Source organism: Sceloporus occidentalis, unplaced genomic scaffold (assembly GCF_023333645.1).
Source record: "Sceloporus occidentalis isolate IW3139 unplaced genomic scaffold, rSceOcc1.0.p SCAF_15, whole genome shotgun sequence".
In the NCBI taxonomy this organism is placed as follows: domain Eukaryota; kingdom Metazoa; phylum Chordata; class Lepidosauria; order Squamata; family Phrynosomatidae; genus Sceloporus; species Sceloporus occidentalis.
In genome coordinates, this window is record NW_028316995.1 from 12,508,028 (window position 1) to 12,526,681 (window position 18,654).

The following is an 18,654-nucleotide window of genomic DNA, read 5'->3' on the forward strand; positions in this document are numbered from 1 at the left end:
AATCATTGTATCTTCCTCACTGATCTGAAATTTGTTGCCACTGATTGGCTGCTTAAGCAGTGGCAGTAAGTACTTCCAGTGAAATCAATGGGAGTATTCCTGTATCTCCTGCGGGGCATTTAGCTGGGGCATGGGGAAAGGGGCAAATGCATTTGAAGGGATCTGCCCATGCATTTGCAAAATGTACATACGATGGCTATAGTGTTTCTTTGTTATGTGATACAAAAGCAGGCACTGATGGGTTGTTGCCATAGACACTAAATGAGCTTCCTAACAGTTTTATATGATTAAAGGAAAGACTAAAAATTTAGAGCTGCTAAGCTTTATTTACTTAAAACACTAAATATGTTGCTTCAATTATTATTTTAAAATTAAATTTTTCATTAAGGCTTAGAGGACACCCTCACTCCCATATACAGTAGGTAAATGGGAGAGTTCAGGATGACTTTTGCAGACATCAGTTCTTCTTCAGATTCACAAATGTTATGTCCTGGAATATGCCAAGTGTCAGTGGTCCTCTAGCCACTCTCAGTCCACCCTTTCTGGATTATTCTGATAACAATTTTTACTAAATTGAAGGAACACTCCAGATCCCCACGCAGCCCCACCAACAAAGCATGCATATTAAAGTACTTTGTAAGTATTCCTTTAATCCCCTGCAAGCCAGGGACCTGGGGAGAAGGAAGAGGGCAAATTCACAGGGGATTCTGATTAGTCTCTCCTTGCATTTGCAATGGCGGAAAACATTAATTTAAAGGGAACCCTCAGCTATCATGGGCAGTAAGGTCCTTATAATGGATGGGGTGTCCATTTAATCAAAATAACTTTGCTGATAACAGTGATTTTGAATTTGATTATCTTATAACCAAGTGTATAAACAAGTATGAGCAGCTCCATAGTTCAAGATGATTTAACAGTCCATTGTATAGCAGCTGTAATAATTCTTCTGTGCGTATATATGAGTATTCATAAATGCTTGGAGGAGAGAAATGTATGTGTTGTTTGGAACAGTAGATAATCACCAATAAAAAAACATGAGATTGAGCTATAAAAGTGGTTATCACCTTTCCCTAAAATAAGAAAAAATCCTCATTAAAGTCATTTTATGTTTTCAATCTAGAAGAAAGCTCCCGACACCGATGGATAACTACCTGTGTCCCCAGGAAGCCTTTATTAATAATGAAATTGCTGTTCCGTGCTTGTTTTCAATATATATAATTTCCAGTGGAAATATTGGGTGTGGGACAGAGATCATGCTGACATTTCCTGTAGTATAATATCTCTTTCCAGCAGGTAAACTCTAGCAAAGTTAAGCAGCCTAACTTAAGTCTGTAGCAAAGAGGTTTCCAATCACCGATATGGCAAGCCATGGATTGTCGGGGTAAGGCCCAAAAGAGGGCGCTTTATCAAGTTGATGGTCTCAAGATTAGCGTTCACGCAATGCCAACAGAATCTCCCACAGCCCATGATCTTCATGGTAAACTCTGTTCCAGGCCTCTCTTTTTGTTCATGTTGTGAAGCCTATATAGTTATAGTGGCCTTTGCTATGGCATTTTGCCCTGAACTGGTAATGTAGAACATCAGCACACTTTTGTTGACAACAGGACATAATGATTGACACTTTTACTTTATTGGTAGACCTTATGTATCTGACAATGTTCATTAAAAAAAATGTACAATAACAAAATAATAAAAACATCATCAGCATTGTGACATAGGGAAACACTCACAAATGTAGTATGTTCTCTACACACAAAGTGAAACCTTTCACTTTTATGTTCCAGGCTACCCAAAAACAAAAGAAAGCATGTGCATTTATCTATCTTAAATATATACATTATGCTGGCCACAAGAGGAAGAAACCTTACCACATCAGATGGGTATCTCTGTATGTTTCTTGTCCTGCCAACGTGGCGCCTGTCTATAACTGAATAACTCACTGACCAAGATAAAAGAATATTAGATTAATTCCTTTAGTGCTCAACAAAATATACTTTACATTAAGCCTCAGTTCCTCTGAGAGCCAGCTCTGTGATTATGAGGCAGCAGATATTAGACTATGGAGGTGGGATTGATAAAACGAGGATGTTATTGTCCGGTGGCTAATCTCTAACATATTGCACTGGCCGGGCTTTATCAAAGGCTCTGTGATTTAGGATCTGGACTGAAATTGTCCATAGGCCTGGCAAATCCAGTTTTGTTGTCATCTAATAGCAATTGCATTATAAGTTACATAGATTACTTTTCATTCTTAATAGTGGTGTATTTATTTATTAATATTTCATTTTAGATTTTATTATTTCATGTCATTGAATTTACTTTTTTTTTTGGCTTTTTCATGTTTTCGTTGGCCACAATTAAAGCAATCCTCTTAGCAAAACTGGCAATGAGGCGTAAATGCCTTTCTTCTGTTGACCAGGTCTTCAAAAGCATCCTCATTAAGCCCTCTCATCGGGACGTCCTTAGCCCTGACAAACCAGGGACATCCTGGGAGACGTGGAAAACTAAAAAGTGAAAGAGAGCAAACTCCACATGCACGGGTCTCCATAAACAGCGTGCTTTACGGAAGGAAAAAACGGAAGTGGGCATTGTTAAAAGAATCGCTGTTCACTCATCACTCATGCACACAGCATGTTACTCACTTGTATATTCGTAAAATAGAGTTTAAACAAGTATGAAACTAAAAATAAGAACACACACACGGAACGCTGAAATGCAATGGTACTTACGCTCTCCACTTCAAAAATGTATTTGTTTTATTGCTGGCCCTCTCATTATCTTGTAATTTAAGTTTAAAAAAGACAGCGGTTCCTCAAGTTCAACCCATTTATGCCTGCCCCCAATGTGCAGTGAAAAGAAATGAGAATTGTACCGTAAAAAAGGGGGAAAATAGAAATTTGTTTTCTTACTGAATCAATAAGGCTGAATTATTAATGTCCCTATTAACCTCTATAGCCATGTAAATTCTGCATTGCTAAAAAACACAGTTTTCACTTCATTTTTGTTTGACAGTAAGGACAATAAAGATGTGTGATTCACTAGAGAAACGGTTATGAAGGTCAGTTAATGCCTTTAACCCCTTCGCGACCTTTGCCGGTTCAGGACCGTTATAACAAGAAGGTCACTAAATGACCTTTGACGGTCCTGAACCGTCAAAAAATTAAATAAGCTTAGAAAGTGATCAAGGATCACTTTCTTCGCTTAAACGGCCTTGCTGCAATGCCTCGATGTCGAGGCATTCAGCAAGGCCGAGATCGGCATCGGGGGCCATGTCTGGCCCCTCCCCGGGGCGTCAACAGCCGCCATACATTGTATGGCGGCGGACGCCCGTTTTAAAAGCGTTTAGGAGGCGATCAACGATCGCCTCCTAAACTTAAATGGTGTCGCTGGAATGCCTCGATCAGGAGGCATCCAGCGACACCAATCACTTACCTCTGGGTGGGCTGTGACCGCCGGTGATCTTCGCCATCAAGCAAGATGGCGGCGGCCCGGGAAATAAAACAATAAAGACGAAAAAGTTCGCTAGAGGGTCTCCAGACCCTCTAGAGAACTGGCTCCACTTGCTGGTTGAATACAGGTACTGCATTCAACCATGCAAGTCAATGGAGCCCAGCTTTCTAATCACTATGTGATTAGTAAAATATTCAAAAAAAATTAAAATAAATAAAAAATGGAAAAAAAAATAAAAAAAAAATGTGCTAACATTTAAAAATAATTATGCAGTGATGTCACTAGATGAACCATCCAGTACCAGCAAAATGTGTAAAAAAAAATATAAAAAAAGTATTAAAAAAATAAAATTAAAAAATAAAGTTTATTATTTTGAGCAAGTGCTAAAATTTCTCAAAAATCTCAACAAAGAGTTAAAATAAAAGCACTTCAAATACCCAAGGGGTGTCTAATATATATAAAAAATGGCTGATGGGGTAAATTGGAGTGGCCTAGCTCAAAGATAGGGCATAGGTACAGACTGACCAAAATGGAGAAAAAAAGCGCACTTCCCAAATGTGGCATTTTAAATCTGAAACAACCCGACAAACCCATGCATGTCGGGTATCACTGCACTCAGGAGATGTTCCTGAACACACATTGGCGTGTTGTTTGACAGTGGCATATACCAGGACCTGTATATCTATAACTAAAGTACAATTTGTGTGAAAAAAAAATAAAAAAAATTACTATTACAAAGTTTGACAAAGTGTAGTTCTATAATTGGTGCATGGAAAGGGTTAAAATAACAGCATTTGGAATACCCTGGGGTGTCTAGTTTTCAAAAATATATGGTTTGAATGGGTTAAATTGAGTTAACCGGCTTCAAAGATATTACAAAGAGGAGAGGGAGGCACAATGACCAAATGACCACCTGAATTACGCATTCCCCTAAAAGTAGCCTTTTACCAGCCAAACAATCTGACAAACCCATGCATGTGAGGTATCGCTGTACTCAGGAGATGTTGCTGAACACATATTGGGGTGTTGTTTGACAGTGACATATAACAGCACCTGTATATCTATAACTAAAGTACAATTTGTGTGGAAAAAAAAAATAAAAAAAATTACTATTACAAAGTTTGACAAAGTGTAGTTGTATAATTGGTGCATGGAAAGGGTTAAAATAACAGCATTTGGAATACCCTGGGGTGTCTAGTTTTCAAAAATATATGGTTTGAATGGGTTAAATTGAGTTAACCGGCTTCAAAGATGTTCCAAAGAGGAGATGGAGGCAGAATGACCAGATTTGTTAAAAAAGATTTTGAAATCATAAAACGCTGCTTGTACTTATTGCCCTATAACTTACAAAAAACAGCAAAAAAACATAAAAACATTGGGTATTTCTAAACTCAGGACAAGTAGTAGAATCTATTTAGCTAGTTTTTTTACTTGCTTTTTTAGGTGAGTAAAAGATTTTTCAAATAAAAGTCATAAAATGTATTTTTTTTTCAATTTTTCACCATGTTTTTTTAATTTTTTTTATAGTAAATAAGATGATACGATCAAAATAATGGTATCTGAAGAAAGCCCATCTTGTCCTGAAAAAAACAATATATAACTTATGTGGGTACACTAAATGGGTGAGGAGAAAATTACAGCTGAACACAAGCACCACAAAAGTGTCAAAACAGCCTCGGTCCCACAGGGTACAAAACGAAAAATGAGCCCGGTCCTTAAGGGGTTAAAAGTGGCCTAGATGTATGTGTGTATATATATATATATATATATAATGTGTGTGTGTATCTATCTATCTATCTATATATATATATATATATATATATATAGATACACACACACACACACACACATTGTAAATGTTTGTAAAAACCCATGAATACACGCTACCGTTCAAAAGTTTGGGGTCACATTGAAATGTCCTTTTTGGAAAGCATATTTTGCAAATTAAATAACATGAAATAGATCAGAAATTCAGAGCAGATGGTGTTAATGTTAAAATGACTTTGGTAGCAGCTGATTTTAATGAAATATCTTCATAGTCGTACAGAGGCCCTTTATAACGCCCATTACTCCTGTGTTCCAATGGCACGCTGTGTTCGCTAATCCAAGTTTAATTTAAAAAAAAAAAGTCTAATTGGCCATTGGCAAATTAATTATGTTACAGCTAGAAATGTCCTTGTTCATTTTAATGGTACTGTACTTGTAAACATCTATTTATTTATTTTTTACCGTTGTTAGTATTGAAAATAGAGCAGGTCCATCAAACCCCTTAAAAATAAACCGTAAAAGTCCTCGTAGGAAACTAGAAAATACAGGCCTGTGAATAGGCTTGGTATAGATGGAATAAAACTAAAGTAGATATCCTCAAGCTAACCTAAATTATTGTTTATTGTAAAGCCCAAGTGGCAAGACTTACATACTTTTAATTTGCCGAAATAAACAGTTTTTTAAATGTATCCCTCCGGTGAATATTGTTCATAAATTCCTTGAATCATTGGATTTGTTGAGACTTTTCAATTTCTTATAATTTTTCAACTTGGGACTTCACCTTTATTAACCTGTAACTAGAATAAATATTGTATAGAAACCGTAAGGATCTAAAAATACCATTAGCATCAAGCTAAGATGACAAGGAGCTCTACACGTCTTGGTAACCGACACTACCGAAGCTGGAATTTATATGGCAGAAGAGCAACAGATGTTGCTCAGTGGTGAGTTTGGAAAGGTTTATCAGTGAAGCAGCCGCCGGTTTAAAACGAGTCTCTGACAATGGGAACCATATGAGTTCCGAGCAGGGAACGCACCACGGTGGGGACGTAATGATCTCCGCAGATGGTGCACCATAGGCTTCCCTGCAGGAGTCTCTGTTTGGAAATGCATGTTGGCTACCCAATGATACATTTGTACTTGATAATTAGCCACTTCATTTTGTAAATGTGGACTTAAAATTACGAAATTATGAAATGGGGTTCATCAAAGACATTTTGTGCGTGTGATCTATGTTTATGTATGTGTGTGCATATGTATGTGTAAATATATATATATATATACCGTATATATCACATTTAGGCATGTTTGTCAATGAATACATTCTTTAAAATCTGCATCTTAAAGAGGGGCTCACAGCATGCAAAAATAAACGATCAATATAATGACCTTTCCTGGAAATTTTTGTTACAGGGAAAGTGTGCCAGTATGGGCTGGCTTTAAAATTTCCTATTTTTATTGGATTGTAATATCATTACCTAATAATGGATTTATAATTCGTTTTAAAAATAAATAATATACAATTGAGTAGTGTACCTTTACAGTGAACTGTACACAGATTGTAAAGAATTCTTCTATATCTCTGTGCCCATTGACTTCTACCATTTTCTGCTCTATTTACCTGGCCCGTGCTTTTTCATTTTGATCTGGGAAAGGAATCCCCCCGTCATCACATTTCTATGAGGAACACTGCTACTTCTGAAGCCCCTCGCCTTTGCTGCTCCTGGCTACAGGGGTGCTGCTCACACCCGAAGTATGTTCCCATCCTTCACATCTTACAAATGTGTATACCGACACAATAATGTTTGAGAAATTGTAACGTATTAAACTTAGGTGTACATCCACCTCCCACCGTTTTTTCAGGCTTTATGCCTCTTTTTGTCTGTATATATGACTAAGATGCTGAAATATTGCACAATATACCATTTTTTTTAATTAAAAATCTTGTTGTTTCTATTCGTATGTCAGTCTGTACTGGAAGTCATTACTGTTTTGCATAGTAAATGATGAAGGGTGGCCCACTATTAAACCATGCACTTTCTGACGCAGAGTGTCACATGTCATGCTTGGATGGTCGGGTACCATGGATGATGGACCACCTTGTATAGAAAAAAAAAAAATGAGATTCTATTTTTTTTATTTTTTTTTTTAGTGTGGTGCCATTTTAATGTGGGGGGAATTTCCAGGGAAATTCAGTGTGTGAAACACAACAGCTTCCCCCACGTGATACTCTTCGTTTAATCAAGTGTATTGGTCATTTATGGCCACAACAGATCAGGGAATTCTTGTGTTTCCCTCAACGTAAAGTGGGTGATAATTCCAGTAATGCAGCGGTTTAGCCCTTACAGCTGTACTCAATGGCATGTTGAAACGTGCCTGGATATAAAGTTGGTTTGGTTTTAGATTTCTAGAAAAAAACATTTGCAAGGAGATGCATCAATAAAAATAATGCTTTCATATAAACTATGATTTACCACAACATGTCTGTATGTCTTTACATGGGAGCTGGGAGATGCAGAATACTCGAGTTCTGGATGTTGATGCCAGCGGAGAGGCTCGATGTATCGCACGCATCTTCCTTACCATGGCATTTCAGCTGCATGCATGGGGGATTTGGTTACACCATGATTACCAGTAAAGAAGAGTCGTGGCTGACATAATACTCTTTTCCATGTAAAAGAATAGATAGCTACACGGTTTATCTTATCCTGTATATTTAACACATAAGGTCAGCCTTGCTATGGCCATGCAAATGAGAGCTCTTATCATCTATATCAGAAAGTCGCGAGGATTATCTACGCATTAACCTTGATTTTAATGACGTCGGTTGAGTGGCAAAATCACAATTTGGATGAGTCTGATTTACTAAATACAATACATAAATGCAGCGGGTTTTTAACAGCCATGCACTCTGGTATTATCGCATTACTTCCATCCTTTGTTGCTTTGCAGACAGGAATATGAAAGCAATCTATCCTGTAGTGAGGATGGCTCCAGAAGCATTTCTCCGATAAGAAGACCCCCTGCCCTTTGCTAGTGTCTGGTCCAGTAAGCTTAGCCATGTGCTTAATCCCTAGAAAGTGCTTCGATTATTGCTGACCAGCAACGGCAAAATATATTATATAAATATATATATGTGTATTCCCTTCAAACTATCAACCTTCCTTTAATTCCTTGGGCAGAAATGCAATGCAATCTATATTTGCTTTGGCATGTGTCACGCAGATGGTGCGCTGCTCATGTTTTCAAATAACCATGCTCCAAAATAACATAGTTTGAATAATAAATTCAGCAAATCCCTTCCTAAGAAATAGAGGCACAATTCTCAAGAGCTGCATAAACTTTTACGCATGAAGCTGTAGCTCATCCACATTATGCAGAAAGAAATACATTCAGCTACAAAGTGGATATTTGTGTCTGTGTCCTTTAATTTCGCGAGGAATGGGGAGAGAAGTCGCCGCTTTGCTTTTAAATAGTATAACGTTTTTTAACGTCTGGCGATATGACCGAAGCGGTCGCTTTTCACCGGCCGCATCTTGGTCCTTGCCATTTAAAATGAGCAGATTCAAATCCTTCGTGTAGGTCGTCTCTTGTCAGGCAACCATGACTCTACATTTTAGTATTGATTGGAGTCGTTGAAGTAAATTCCTTCTTTTCAAGTTAATCCTCATCCTTCCCCGAGTGAGGAGAACGCTTGTGTGCGTGCATCTATGCAGATGTTGAACACAAAGACCAAAATAAAATTGATATAGAATTTTTATTCCACTTTTGTATATAAATTCCTTAATATGTATTGGAGATGTGCTTTCCTTTTTTTGGTTGTCAAGCTAAAAAAAAAAAAAAACCCATAATTTTATTTCTAATGTGTTGTTTGTCCAGCATTGGGGATGCAGACTCGTACGATGACCCTGGGGGACTGTATGTTGGTCCTCTGTCACTATTTCGGAAGAACGCAGTAGACATCCAGCAATCAATTTATTTATATTTCTCATCCGATTTTGATAAGTATCTCCCTACAGAAAAAAGATAAGATATGTTATTTAATAAAACAGCAGCAGCAAAAGCAATCTTAAGATAAAACTTTGAAAAACAGAAAAATGTATCATTTTTTTATATTTTATTTTTTCTGTGCTTTCCTTCTAAACATCTTCTTTTTAATTAAAAAATACATTCAAGCAAGTAGTTTTTGCACGGAATTGTCAAAATCTAGAACAGGCATAGCCAACAGGTAGCTCTTTTTTGAACGTCAATTGATCCATCTTCCTGAGACCCACCAAATGCTGGTTAAGAGGGAAATGACAGCTATTACTGTCGGTACATTTATTTATCAAAACTAAAGGTAGCGTCATCATTTTATTTTATAAACCAAAGCAAATATAAAAACATAATCCAAAAACACCAAACCAGAGAGAGGGGGGGGGGAGTGGAAGAAGAAAGAAAAACCAGATACAACTTGCAAATTCAAGCCAAGTCTCATTTGCAGCTGTAAAAAAAGAATTACAATTCACATACACCGGACTGCAGGAGATGATACGAAAACGCAAGCAGCCCCATTTACTAAGGAAAGATGACACCCACTACCTCCCCCATGTGCACAGCGGATCGAGCGGTCATAAATAAGCCTTTTGGGGTATAGGTCTCAGTATACCCCCAACCCCATCGCATGCTCCATTGCTTCTTCAGTCAATTGATCATGCAACTTCTTAGTAAACAGACCCCAAAATGATTTCATGTTGGTCATTCCATTTAGAATCCTGAACTTAATATGTCGAATCCAGAACGTATCGCCTGATTCCATTGTTAAGGTGGGTGACGTGCTGCTGAGGAGTTTGGGTTAGGGGCGAGATGCCCATGATGTTTGATGGCAGAAACAAGAGAAACCTGTGGCCCTCAAAAGTTTAAATTTGTCTGTGTAAAGATGCATCATGTACTCCAGTAAGACCAGTTATCACTGTCCTCTAATGCTCTGGCTGTTTCATCTTTTGTGGCGTTCAATGAAGAAGTGCTTATTATAATTGTAAAGTGGTTTGGTCCACATTAAGGATGATGTTGAAAACTATGATTGATCTTACATGATTAAATAATGATTTGAAAGATTTTGGCAGTAAGTAAAACTATTAATGAGATGTATAATGTCTTAAATTCAGTAGCATAGGTTGAACTGCGCTTGGAATGAGAACATTTCTACGGCTGTAGCTAAAACAGCTTTTAGTTGAGCAATGAATTTAGTTCAATATGATGTTTACAAATTTGTTTGTCGATCTATTAACAGATTTCATATATTGATATTCCCGGGCCAAAGGTGAGACACTTGTACCGCCATCTTGCTATCAACTGCATGCAGGATCTCGCTATTTGCTATTGGCCAATGCCAGCTGACGATGTCTGGCCTTGGTCTCCAGTTTCAAGCGAGAGGGACAGAGCCAACATAGTCCTTTTAGGATGCACCCTAAACAGACTTGAGGTAAGTGTTTTTATTAACGATAAATATAATGGATTGATCCTGCGTAAAGAATTCTCAATAAGTGATTAATTGATGATGAGCCTGTGGTTGTAGGATTCATCAAGGTTATCATAATCATGGAGAGAATAGAGTACAAGGGCATGTACTCTGACATCAGAGTTTGAGCAGACATCAGTGTTAGAGGAAGAAGGGTGAGCAGTACTAGTACTATTGGTGGTCATTAGAACAGCACATCTAACATATAACAATGTATGATTTAATACCTTTAGTGTTAGAATTATATAAGACAAGGACTAGTTGCTTGTTTGCTAGCTCTGGTGGTGAAGTACAGATAGGAAAAAATTGAATGCTCTCAGAAGCGATATAAACAGTGAATAATGGTCCTGCCTTACAGAACGCGTACAAATGGGTGGCTTTATAGCAAATTCCGCAGAGAGATCTATTTGCTCCAGCTAGCATAGCTAGTTTTAAGTCATGTCTCTAAACCTAGCTGTCCAACAGCCGCTGAACATCTGTAGGCTCCTTACTTGTAATTCTTGTGAACCAGTACCCAGGGCCGTGATGTGTTAGAATAGAGCCTTTGGTATGTTAACCTCAAACCTTAATTACCCAATAACCAATAAGTTTGTCAGTGAAAGATATGCCGCATTAGAAAAATGTATTGTATGTTTCTGATGTTAAAATCATCAATACTATTACAATTATTGTTGGTGTTTGGCATTGTCCATTTCTGTAACACCTGTGCAAGGACCGACATTTGTGTTTGGCTATATTGCTATATTGATTATAAATCATTTTGATTTAAAAAAAAAATTGCATTGCAATACAATGAAATGTGTCATTCCGAGGTAGAATCTCCCTTTCTTAAAAAATTGGAACGTAGCCACTCTATTTGGACTGTAGAGCTAGAGTATGATTTATTTTCTCTGTAATTTTGCTTGGAAGAACACTCCCTTATGTCCTACTACATCAAAGAGACTAATGCACGTGTTAACATGGTACTGTTGAAAAGCACAGTGTAGTTCTTTGGAACACGAGCCTTATCCTGTGGCAGTATCCCAAGGAAGAGGTAATTAAAATAAATGATTAAATCGCTTTTTCCCCAAATGAAGTCCTTTGTGATTTCAGACATCTCAGCTATCCAGCTTTGCAAATATCTAATATTATTCTACCTCAAATCTCCAAGCAAGGAATTGCGCATGTTTCTGTCTTCTTAATTGCATTTAAAAATAGCAGTTGTAGATCTTTATTTACCCCTTATGAACCTAAAACACCACACGCGCCTTAGACTTTGGGAATAATTTATTTTGCAATATGATTTAGATGTTACACAGATTTGATGAAGTCCACATGTAACAATATAGATCTGTATATATACATGTATGTAAATAACTACTTCTCTTCAAGCTGAAGGTTTAGTAGTAAGTGCGTAAACTTATGTCCAGAGGTCCTCTCCAACCAGTAGATTCCGGTTAATCCCGGTGAAGAACACTGGCTACAAATCAGGACTTCCCTACTAAGACATTTGAAAAAAAATATATGCCAATGTGCATATTGCTATATTAGGCCAAGAGAAAATGGAATCTTTATTGGAAGTCAATAGATTTTTATCGGTCCAGCATAGAAAAAGATGTAAAGTTGCATGAGTTTAGAGGTCTTTTCTCAGAGAACTCTTCTTCTGGCCTGAAGAAGATACCTCTTCGGTCCTGAAAGCTCATATAACTGTGTTGGCCCAATAACTGAAAACTCCACTGGCTAAAAGTGTAACTTGTCCAGTTAATAGGCTTCCTTAGCTGGGGGTTTTACTACGAGCAGGACCACTTTACCTAATTTATCGATTTGTCTTTGTCTTCCAATCCTAATTTTGTCAGGACCCTTAAATAAGTATAATGTAAGAAGCTCTGCGAAAATTGTTGGTGCTATATAAATAAAAGATAATGCTTTTTGTGTCGGTCATTGTAAAATTTTGTATGAAATATTTGAGGTTTCCACATCAATAAAGCTTTTATTTTATTTGACCTAGTACACATCAGATTTTGTGGTTCTTTTTCAGGTTTTGAGTTTCATCAGTACAGAAGGAGATCTGCTAGACGCTGGCTTTAGCATTAACCAGCCTTATCAGGTCTATACAGTGGAGCACTCAGTGAATTCAGACAAAGAGCCCATGGCTGACAGCTGCATATATGAATGTGTCAGGAACAGGATTCAGTGTGTATCAGTCACCAGAATTCCTCTAAAGTCCAAAGCCATCAGCTGCTGCAGAAACGTCGCTGAGGACAAACTGGTTGTTGGTTGCGAAGACTCTTCTTTAATCCTGTATGAAGCCCATCGCAGAATGACTCTTGTAGTCCAAGCAGAGTTATTACCTTTGCTTATAAGGTGGCATCCCTCTGGAAGTATATTTGTGGTTAGCAGCAATCAGGGAGAACTGCAAATCTTTGACATGGCTTTGTCACCTCTGCGTGTCCAACTTCTGGCTGAAGATGTTTTGCCTAAATCTACTCTCCAATGCAGTAAACAGTTTGATGTGTCCAGCAGCCTGGCCGAGATGCAGTGGACTGTTCCATACCCGTCATGTGCTGACAATGCCGACATCCACAATCTGTTATTTCTGAGGTTTGATGGTGGACCATTAGGAGTGCTTCGATTTAAACTAGGTGAGTATCACCCATGCCCTTCTGTGCACTTAATCTCCATTCACTTAGCAGCCAGAGCTTTTTGTGAAGATTTTATATGTGATGTTTGATATGGTATTTCCATTTTTGGTATTTTCATTTGAAAGCACATGTATGTTAGGAATAGCTATTTTTCCTGTAGGTAAATGTTTAGTGGTCTACTGAATTATTGACCACAGCTGTGCAAACGCATAAATCTGGCATCCATGAATAAGAGTGAATGTAATTATAGGATTTTCCTCTGCATAGAATGCCGGATTTGGGGTCAGGGTGATTCAGGTCCAAGATGGTGAAACTTGGAGTAATCGGTATGATGATTTGATTGGACATAATGCTTGGTTGCTATGGAGACAGCACCACATTTACCACTACGTCATTTTATACATATTCCTCACTGGGTTATTGTCAGGGTCCGCAGAACAGACCCCGCCGCAGTGACTCACCGGAGTACCCGCTTCTCACGGGTACCACATCAGCATGGCGTCCAGTCCTCTCCTCTTCCGTGGCTGCAGCTAGAGGGCGCGCGCGCCTCTCACGCAACTTTATTGTTCCCGAACAGAACCGGCGGGAACGCGCTCCAGTGACGTCATGGGCGGGACAGGAGAACGTCTTTATAGAGACACAAACAACAAATTTCTAATATTTTGGAGTCATTTCACACAAAAAGCACTGCAGAAGTTGTCCACATTGTTGAAAGACTCTCTTGGTTTTAGTTATAAAGATTTAAGAAGCTCATTTTGACTGTTTGTCCTAAAGAGACTAGAATTCCAAGAGAAGCTTGATGGCAGGATTTTCCTAGATTTGGTTAAAAATAATTTTTTGAAGAATTTAAAACACTCTGGTTGCGGCCGACCAGATAGGAGGACAACACTTTGGTAATGTAGGCCTGGTGTTTTCTTGTGTCTCCCCTGTGACCCCTCTCACAACAGCTTCCCTGCTTATAATAATACTTTATAACGCTCTCTCTTTCCTGCACATTTGTGTTCACGTTCAGGCCAGCGTCCTCGCCGAGCAGGGATTTAGAGGCCTTACAGCTAATTGCCGTCTTGTAAATTTAATTGGACTGCCTCCCTAGGCTCTGTTCTTAAATCAATTAGGCTGCGAGTTGGCTGTCCCCTTTTTTATTTTTCCCGAGCAGGTCACTTGGAAGGTGCCCCAGCCAAAAAACAAAAAGGTCAAGCTTCTAAAGAGTCGGATGCTTCACCTCAACCATTGAGATTTGTCACACTTGTATGAAAAGAAAGATCGCAGTCCCCCCCCCCCTTTAATTCATTATGTCAGTCAGAATGTACTTTATGGGATCGTTACTGATTTTTTTTTTCCCTCTGTGTCACGCTAACAAGGTTAAGCAGTGCTATGACCGGACTCTTCATGTTAATGAGATCAATTGACTTCTGGGGATGCATCAACTGATAAATAATAAATCCTTCCCCTTATTATTTTGCGGAGTTTGTGGTTCTGGTCTTTGCCAATGAGATCAAGCACCATGAACAAGTAAACTAAAGGGAAAAAAAATCATTGCTTTGGGGATATTAAACAAATGTAATGTCATTTTTACAGCACAGATTGTTCCAATGGCTGCCTTTATGTTAAAGTTACGATCATATTATTTATTCAAAAAGCATACAAGACCCTTTAACAACAACAACAAAAAATGTCCGGCGTAACCTATTTTATGCGTAGATTTCTTTGTTTATAATGAATCGGGGAAAAAAAATAAGACCGGCATTTAATTTATATTTAAGTTGCAGATACCCCACTGTTCTCCATGATCACGTGGTTGCCGTACCTAAGTTCTTACACAGCAGCTCTCCTTTAATACATTGTCAGCGTCATCCTAAATTCACTTACAGAAAGCGAGTATAAAACAGACTCATTGCTTCATAGTGCTTTGGCATGAAATGTGATCGTACGCTTGGAACAGTAACGCATTATTCTCCATCACAGGCTATTTATATGTTTTTGTAATAATCTCAGCATCAAGATTTTACCTGAACCTTTTTTTCAGGTAGGAAATATTTTCAGACGATTTTGAAAATATATTGTAGAGGTTGTGGTTGAACATACATATATACATACATACATACCTAAGTGGTCACTGTGAGACGCTCTGGAATTATTAGAACGTATTAGCGTCGTATCCCAGGTATCACTGTCTGCCAGTACTGGCGCCTGTAATTTTGTGCATGGTTAATTGTGTTACACACCTGTAAATAGAAGACGGCATGCGATTAATGTATTTTCACCCCTGACCACCCAACCACCATACGCTGATACTCAATCTTTCTAAACACTTTTAAACACTTCTACAACCATCTCATATCTCCCCTACTGTCCACGGTGCAAGCACCTCTCTTACTTCATCTCCAAATTGTCCCGCCTACTTCTTTATATTTTATATTTTGACAATGAATCAGTAAATGTAATTGAAATTTTGCTAGGATATTGAGAAATATCTAAGCTTGTGTCCTTTACAGGTGCCGTTTCAAAAGGACAACTGGGCCCCATGGAGATAATCTCGCAATACCTGCGCTTTGATGAGATAGATGAAGCTATCGGTATACTCTGCAGTATGAACTGGGACACCAGAGCACCTCAGTGTTACGCATGCATGAATGCCATTGTGAACCATCTCTTGAGGCAGAAACTTACTCCTGCGAGAGAAGGTTGGACTTCTGTATTATTATTATTCATGTTCCCTATGATCAGACAAGCTCACATACACATATTAGTGTTAGCCAATCAGAGGCAAGAAGACTAGCTCATTGAAATCAGTGTGTGCACATTCTGCACGTGTACATGGGTTGGGGTCTCTTGCCGAGCCATCACTGGAGTTGACTGGTGGTGAGTATATCATGCGGCAGGAGATGTATTTAGCGAACAATGAAGTCAAAGTCTGAATGATCTCCCATTCCTACCTCTCATTTATAAAGTCAGGGTCCCCCCTGTCCCGGCAGCTCTACAGTATCTCGCTCCCAAACTCCCTTCATCTCACTCTGCTGTTTTACTTGATGGCTCTGCTCTGGAACCGGATCCAGATCAGGAGAACCTTCAGGGAAAGCCTGCATTCCGCTAGGATAACTATACAACCTCTAGGAGCTGACATGACTCTGTATATAGAAATGAGTTTGGGGCACTGTTTATGTACAAATTGGCATAATCTTGTAACACATTACACATGAAAAACAATGCATCCTATTCTTTACTGAACAATATTATTATGAGGCTGTGGCACATTACTGCCCTTATCAGCCAAGGTTTTATTTCCTTATCTCTGTCCTTTGATTAATTGGTTTGTAGACAAAGCTTTCAATATTAATCTGATCACTTTGAGTAAAGTGAACAAGTAGACAAACCAGCAGATTAATAATACCTTCTGTGAATTCATATGATGTGCTATTTAAAAGTGAGGCTATAATCACTGAAAAATGTTCTCATATTATTTAACGTGTAAAGGACCAGTCCTTCCTTACTGTTCCTGGTTAAAATCTATTGGGTACCATTCCATTAGGTGTTATGGAAACAACCTATCAGTGCCTGCTTGTGTGTCACATGATCATGTGGCTGGAAAAAAGTGAAATCTGCAAAGTTATAGAATCATTTCTGGGAAAGGTTTGGACATTCAGCGTGATTAGGAATGATGTTTGTAATATTGCATTTGGATTAAAATTTAATTCAGTATAGTAGGTGGAACAGCCTCAAGAACGATGCCATGAATCGGTCACTTCAAACCTACTCTTAAAGATTAACGTTTTTGGGAGACAGAGTATGTATCCTTTCTTTATTAATGTAAAAATGTACACCTTTTATTTCTTTATTTCCTTGAAAATGGACAAAAATGCATTAAAGTAGTAATGTTAAGGAGCTCTGGCTTCTCCTCCTAAAAACCAAATCTGCTAAAGTTTCCCAGATCCGCCAGGATAAATTACTATTCTCATGACACTATATAGTTATTTTTTATTTTTTCTGTCTCTAACTATTTCATTTAAACATAAATGCCCTTTGGAAATTGATTGTATTTTCTCGGGTAAAAATATGCCATTAAAACCTAGTCTAACAGAAGGTTGTCATTGCTAATACCCACTGTGTTCTTTCAAGCACTCTCCGTGCGGAGTGATTATTATAAAGATGATAGCTTTTTTTCCTCCTTTCTCCTAAACACAATACCAATGGGAGCTTCAAATCCAAACACACTTGTTTTCGGCTCTGACTTATTATGTCTGAATCTAACAATTTTGAAATGCATGGTAATTTGTTTTCTTTTTATTAGTGGAACCTAGTGAGTCCTTTTTATTTAGAGGGATGTGACTGTTATCTTTGAGATCTTTTTTTTTTTCCTCCTCCGTCAGCGTCAAGCTGCGCTTTCTAATGAATGTGTAACTATGGAAGTAGTGACTCTTATTCCGTGTAGGTCGGAACATTTCAGCAACACAAAACATGCTGTCAGGAGAACGGCGACGGCAAGGGAGTTAGCCTTGTTCTCTGAGAGGAATAAAACCGCATAGCATTCAGTTTTAATCTAAATTGACTGCTGTTTTGAAAAATATGTATGTTCCAGAGTTCATCTTATCGAGCCGCCTACATGCGACGTTGTGAAAAAAGGCTAATTTACCAATCTTTTAACTTCTTAACTAGCCTAATGAAGGTGTAAATTATGTGTCAGGAGCTCCATACTGCAGTTCATTTACCCAAAATTCTCTTGGAAGAATAACCGTTTAATATAGTGATATTTGTAGATCCGTATTTAGCGCAATAATTCTGTTCAGAAGCAGGATGGAGACCATGGTTTAATAACTCTTTTCAGTCTTTTGTAACTGGTTCTACGCTATGCATATTGAACAGTCTGATACACAGGACTAGCTTAACACAGATCTAGTTTACTATATCCATCTAAATCTAATTTACTATATCATTTTGGGGTACTGTCCTTCTTCTGCAAGCAGCAGGGATCATACGCCAGTTGATCTTTCTTAACTGGCCCGGGAAGCTGTAGAATTAATAGAGTTCTGTGCTATTGCAAATCTCACATGCCCTCTCTGCAATCTTCTGAGGCTGGGAGCCACAAGGTTGCTCTCCAGTAAGGTGGTGGGTTGCCATGCCTCTACCCACCCCTCATCCTCGCCTTTTGCCACACACCCCAACATAGGTGTCCTGAACACTTGAAATGTTGTCATGGATGGTTTATTGTTAAAATAAATATATATACCTAGGTGTGTATAGCTATTTTAAGATTAGATACTAATGTTAAGTTAATTAGTAAAAGACATGTTATATATTTATTTATTGCATTCAGTGTTG

General features: G+C 38.2%; 1 protein-coding gene across 1 annotated transcript in view; it reads left to right on the forward strand.

Annotated features, from left to right (window-relative positions):
- LOC149303262 (WD repeat-containing and planar cell polarity effector protein fritz homolog) overlaps nt 1–18,654 on the forward strand; it is an 81,351-nt gene that overhangs the window by 20,667 nt on the left and 42,030 nt on the right. Inside the window, exons 8-10 of the mRNA XM_089481407.1 lie at nt 10,490–10,681; nt 12,735–13,338; nt 15,834–16,022. Coding sequence (XP_089337533.1) covers nt 10,490–10,681; nt 12,735–13,338; nt 15,834–16,022 — 985 coding nt within the window. The remainder of the gene's footprint in view (nt 1–10,489; nt 10,682–12,734; nt 13,339–15,833; nt 16,023–18,654) is intronic.